At 40.3% G+C, this 6,187-nt stretch overlaps 1 protein-coding gene across 1 annotated transcript; it reads left to right on the top strand.

The window, feature by feature from the left end:
* Positions 1–4,117: 4,117 nt before the first annotated feature.
* Positions 4,118–5,173, top strand: LOC308095723 (chemerin-like receptor 1; the record flags this gene model as incomplete). Its single annotated transcript, XM_080442762.1, has 1 exon — positions 4,118–5,173. One exon carries the CDS (start codon positions 4,118–4,120, stop codon positions 5,171–5,173), a length of 1,056 nt encoding a protein of 351 aa, XP_080298888.1.
* Between the last annotated feature and the right edge of the window lie 1,014 nt (positions 5,174–6,187).

Raw genomic sequence — 6,187 nt, 5'->3', positions numbered from 1 at the left:
TGTCATTGAGTGGAAAGAATAATAAAAAATGTAATAAACATGATTCAATAACTTTAGCGGCTCTACTCCGAGTCTCTCGCGGGGTGACTGAACTTCTCACCCTATCCCTAAGGGAGACGCCAAACACCCGTCTGAGAATTTTCGGTGGAAACCGGAACGTTCGGCCCAAAACACAGTTGTCCCCATTTATTTCCGCTGACCGCTCGCCCCCAGCAGTTCTTGTATTCTTGCATTTGTTTTACTGAGGTTAAGGTAAGAATAAGGTTAGGGTTAATCAGAGTTTTACTGAGGTTAGGTTTAGGAATAAGGCTAGGTTTAGGCATAGTTTTACTGAGGTTACGTTTAAGAATACCTGGTGCCGACCGTTCCGAGGTCGCAGGATTCGACCCGGGGCGAGGCTGTTTTGGGGCGAGCGAGCGTTTTTGTATTAATTTCGTCCGTTTGTATCTGCAATCTTATTGTTTTGGTATGACTCACAAACCATGACCAGAGGTGAGAGTAGGGACGCAGATTGCTCTGTATATCGAGAGCTTCGCCTTCTGGCTCAGCTCTCTTTTCGTCACAACATTGCGGTACAGCGACCACAATACCGCTCCTGCTGCTCCGATTCTCTTGAATAGAAAATGCATTGGTTTGATTTAAACGTGAAAATCTGTGAAAGATAGCTTAGGGCGGATTCAGACTGGGTGCGATTGAATCGAACCGTTCCCGAGTACGAATGGCCTCTCCCAGCTGGCCAGCATTCACATTGGCCAAGATTCCAACGCACTCGAGACCATTTTCATTTAACAGTAATGGTAAATATGTGCCTCATGGGGGCGCTGTTGATTATGGGGCTTTGGGAGATACAGAATGTCATTTACAGAAGTCACTTGTCAGAGTTTAAAGTGAATAATAAAGTTTGACTGTGTTCCTCACGTTGTCTTGAGTTATAATAATAACAGAACAACAATACACAACCAAAGCAGTGTGTGCATTGGTCTTTCAAACCTCAAAATGTAACGTCTTCTCTCGCGTCTCTGTTATTATCAATATGATAGTCACGTCACTGATACATCCTTGGTATTTTAGCAGTGACGTCACGGACTAATCCTTGGTATATTTATCCTTATATATACGTTCGCCAAACATGTGTTTTTTGTTTATTATTTTTCACGGCTCGCGCTACTCAAACACTAGCGGGATTATTATTTCTTGTCAACATAGAAATAGAACTATGAGAAGGTATAACCCAGCTAAAATAATGTGTCATTATAAAAATATATAAATGATATATGATTAGCAGTCCACTTCCTTCTCTTGGTACGGATGGATTCACACTGCCACGTTCCGTTCCCGAGCGTGCAGCAATCGGACCCGAAACTACCTTCCCAGGTGATGCGTTACGGGGAACGGTTCGCTACGTTCACACTACCACAACATCCGGGACCATAGTGTGAATCCGCCCTTAAATACACCTGTGTATTAGAAGAATTACTTCAAATGCTACATAAGAGTGTATCTACGGGAGATATACTGTATATCCCAGTAGATACAGTAATGAAGATGATTTCCAGATAAGGGCACTTTACTGTTTTTGAATGACAGCAGTATATGAACAAAACATTTATAAATAAATCACAACTCCAAACGCCCACCCAGATGGTACCAATATGTCATATTTTGGCACTTGGCACTCAACATGAAGGGTTGGATTGGGGGTAAGTCCCTGCAACATACTAGCGTCATGTCCAAGGGATGTAGTACATCATGTGACATACTAGCATCATATCCAGTATGCAATTATTATTATTATTATTATTATTATTATTATTATTATTATTACATTTAACAGTTTCTGGTTGGTTGGAGACAGTAGGCTACTGAAGCCTTTGTGTGCACACCGGACAAGAAAACATGCATAAATTAAAACAAAATTCCTGCAGCAACGGGAAGCATTTGTTAATATTTTCTTAGGACTGTTGATGTTATAAATGACATATTTAAGAGACTGGAACATTTGAAATACTTTCAATGTGAGTGGGGTCATGACTCATGTTGTATGATGATAAATACTCATTATAATGAAACTCTATAGTGACATTTTGGTACAACTTATGAACGTGATTATGAACTTCTGATTATTGATGGTGGCCATGTGACAACATCAGCGTGGGAATAATGTGTGTTGGTGAGATACATGGGGCTACATGGGGCTTCCTCCCCCACAAAACAATACAATAATAATTATTATGATTATGTTATTATTATGCTGAGTTGTCTTTCCAGCCCTCCCCTGCGTACGGCTGACGTCAGACATTTCGTCAGACCCTCATAGAGATCCTCAGCGTTCACTGACCACAGTTTGAAAAAGACACTTCTCTGACTGACACCACTTCAACGCATTGACACAGGTATCTATTCTGTTTTTATCTAGACAGTCTATAGCAATTCTTGCAAGCAAACACTACAGGAGGGTTATAACACATTTCGCCTTTAATTAAAGCTGTATTGTAACGTTTCTTTAGCGATTACATTTATATCTTGTCCAATCTGTATGGCAGAGTATGTTAATAAAATATAAGTTATACAATTGGGGTGGTTGTATTTTGACTCCATGCTCTTCTACTGAGACATTTAGATCCTGTGTCTGGGTTAGAAATGACCTTTGACACGGTTCTGTTTCTGGTTTGACACAAATTTTGACCTGAAGATCAAAATTCAATTTCTCCCCTGAGCAAGCAGGCTCTATTGGTAAATATTTCAGCATTTGCGCAGGACACAGCGGTTGAAATCTGATGTAGAACAGGAAAGTGCTGCTTTAACGGTTCTAATGTTGATGTGTGAAATGTTTCATCGACATGTATTTAGGGTCATCATAAATTCGTTCGGATTCGTTCTGGTTCGTTTTTGTTCAAACAAAACGTTTTTTGTTTGTTAAAATATTAGCATAGTAATCATTGCTATAGTGTTTGTTCAGTCACAGGGGTCGCCATGTCTCTACAGTACTTTAATAAACAGAAAATACATTTTCAGGTGGGTGCCAAAATTTCAGTTCCAATTTTGTCTGCTTATTTCACTTTCGATTTCACTTGTTTAATCTGTATCCTGACTGAGTTCTCTATCCTGATTGGATAAAATTCGTATCCCAACCAGAAAATGCATATTCTGTTTAATAAAGAACTGGAGAGACATGGAGACACCTGTTACTGAACTCTAGCAATGAGTACTATCAAAATATAGAGCTATTCAACACTTATTTTAACCAAAGAAAATCACATACCCTACCTTTAATTATCACATTGATTGGAAATAGGGGAAAATAATTGGCCTGACTCTGTACAAACCAAGCTAACAAAAGCTCATGAAATGAACACATCTCAGTTTTGTAGCTAATCTGCAAATGTGAAGTGTACAAATTGTGTGTGTGTGTGTGTGCATGTTTGTGAATGTGCGTGCGCAAGTATTTTTACTCAATTTAGTAACTTTCAAGTGCTTTGACGTAAATTAGTTACTTTTTACAGACTTTGATTTTATTTTTACTAATTTTAAGTACTTTAAAATGTTTTTACTGACTATTACGTGTTTTTACTCATTTTAACACATTTTAAGTATTTTTACTCATGTGTGTGTGTGTGTGTGTGTGTGTGTGTGTGTGTGTGTGTGCCGTGCGTGTGTGCGTGAGTGCGTGCGTGCGTGTGTGTGTGTGTGTGTGTGTTGCACTCCTGTTTGTGTATAATTAGTGTAACTGGTTGCATCTTTGTGTTGCAATCAACCGCAGCTGTTGAGGCCAGACACAAACATGTTGAGGCCGTCCGCAAACGGACGGACGGACGGACGGACGGATGGACACACACACAAAGTCAGTCCTTGGAGTGGCTAGCACCACTCAAAAATATATTGGGGGAGCGAATTTGCCATGCTTGCTGAGTGTCTGTCTCAAGTTGTTGTAAATGGTAAAAAGAATTTCAAAACATTGCTGGCCCACGATAACCTACCTGATCTGGCGGAGACCTGTGCTCCGAGGAGCACTTTTTTCTAGTTAGTGTTATGGTATTACTGAGTGGGTACTAATACTGTACATGGTGGGTTAAAACAAACCATGTACCTTTGTTTTGTTATTTTAGGTTTCAGGACGATGGAGATTATGACCACAGCTCTGGATCTGTCTGGTGGAAACAGCTCTGATTATTATAAGAATGAACAGGATGAATTCAACAAATCCCTCAAGATCATATCCATCATCATATACACCCTGGTCTTTGTGCTCGGCGTGTTGGGGAACGGAGTTGTCATCTGGGTGACGGGCTTCAAAATGAAGAAAACCGTCAAAACTGTCTGGTACCTCAACCTCGCTGTGGCCGACTTCCTCTTCACAGCGTTCCTGCCGCTGACCATCACAGAAACAGCTCTAGACGACCACTGGCCTTTTGGTAAATTCATGTGCAAAATTAACTTTATCAGTCTCTCCATCAACATGTACGCCAGCGTCTTCATTCTGATGGCCATCAGTGTTGATAGATGTTTAATGGTGGTGTGGCCAGTGTGGGCCAAGATTCACTACAGTGTCAGAAAGGCGTCTTGTGTAAGTCTGGGTGTCTGGGTTCTGGCCTTGGCTCTCAGCTCCCCTTACATATTTTTTATGGACACACAACCCTCCTCCCGTGATAAGGACATCATCTGGTGCTTACCCGCCTATACACTCACGTCTCAACTTGCGGCCATGGTCTTCACTCAGTTCTTCATGGCATTCTTGGTCCCTTTCACTGTCATCGTCTCCTGCTATTCTGTCATGATCTACCGGCTCAGAAGGATGCGCTCGCTGCCCAGCCACTCAAGTCGCCCCATCAAAATCATAGCAACTATTATCACTGCATTTTTCCTGTGCTGGGCCCCCTTTCACATCATGGAACAGGTTGTGTTGTGGGGGAAATTCATGGCGACAGAGCACAGTGAAGCACTGGATCATGTGATCATCATCGGGGTGCCCATAGCCACCTGCCTGGCATTTCTCAACAGCTGCCTGAACCCGCTGTTGTACGTGTTCATGTCTCAGGATTTCAAGGAAAAAGTTTGCAAACTGTCTATCCTAAAAGTGCTGCAGAACGCTTTCACTGAAGATCCTCAGACCAACTCTTCCACAAACTCAGGGGTCACCAGTCAAGAGATTGCCTTGTCTGAGGCACAGGTATAGGGTTATCTTTGGATTTATTTTAATTAGGCTTTCTTTTTTTTCTCAGCACATTCTCAAAGATTGAAAGTTGGATTGAGAGTTTTCTTCTCTGCTTCCCTCTCCCTGTCCGAACTCCTTTTTCTTCTTCTCCCTTTCTGAAAAAACAACAAAATGATGGAGCTTACGCAAAAAATTATTCCCCCCACTTCTTTACACCTGTAAACCAGTGAAGTGACAATAAAGTTGATTATTTCTTGATTCAGCTGTGAGTTTGTAATTGAACACAGTCACAAAACACATTTGTGACCTCAGGTGGTTTTGGTGTCTAACCCTAGGTCGTAGAATGTGACTGAATCAGTGATTACCGTCAGTTAATTACTAATTGTTAAATCCAATATCGTATCTGCCCCAATGTGATGTCCCATTGTACTAAAGTACATTAAAAAAAGTGTTTGTATTGAAATTGAACACAGCAACCATTTAATTTAACCATTTGATGTAAAAACAGGTTAACATTTTTGAAAACATTTATATATACTGTACCTCATTTCACTGTATATGGAAATACAGTGACAAATACCACAAAGGTGTATGGACTATATTATTATTAATAGCCGATCTACAAGCTCACAACGCGTCACAAGAGTTATACAGACTTCAAGGTGGCGAGTCCGTCGGAACTACCCACTATCAACCAGTGGTGTAAAGTAACTAAGTACATTTACTCAAGTACGTAAGTACTCTTTTGAGGACTTTTTACTTTACTGGAGTATTTCTCCACTACTTCTCAGAGGAGTTACTAGTTACTTTGCAGATATAAATTATTACATTATAAAACATACATTAATCACTTTAGCCCTATTTTATACGTAGGCTATTTGAAAATAGCCAATCTACAAGCTCACAACGCGTCGCATCTTGACCCGTTGTGAGCTTGTAGATCTGCTATTTTCAAAATGTTAGTACTTTTAATTTTGGTACTTTAAGTACATTTTGATACCAATACTTTTGTACTTTTACTGAAGTAAATTTTGA

Source organism: Gymnoscopelus braueri (assembly GCF_963280865.1).
Source record: "Gymnoscopelus braueri genome assembly, chromosome: 11".
Classification (NCBI taxonomy): Eukaryota; Metazoa; Chordata; class Actinopteri; order Myctophiformes; family Myctophidae; genus Gymnoscopelus; species Gymnoscopelus braueri.
Note: the sequence above shows the minus strand (reverse complement) of the source record. Positions and strands in the feature narration are given on the sequence as shown.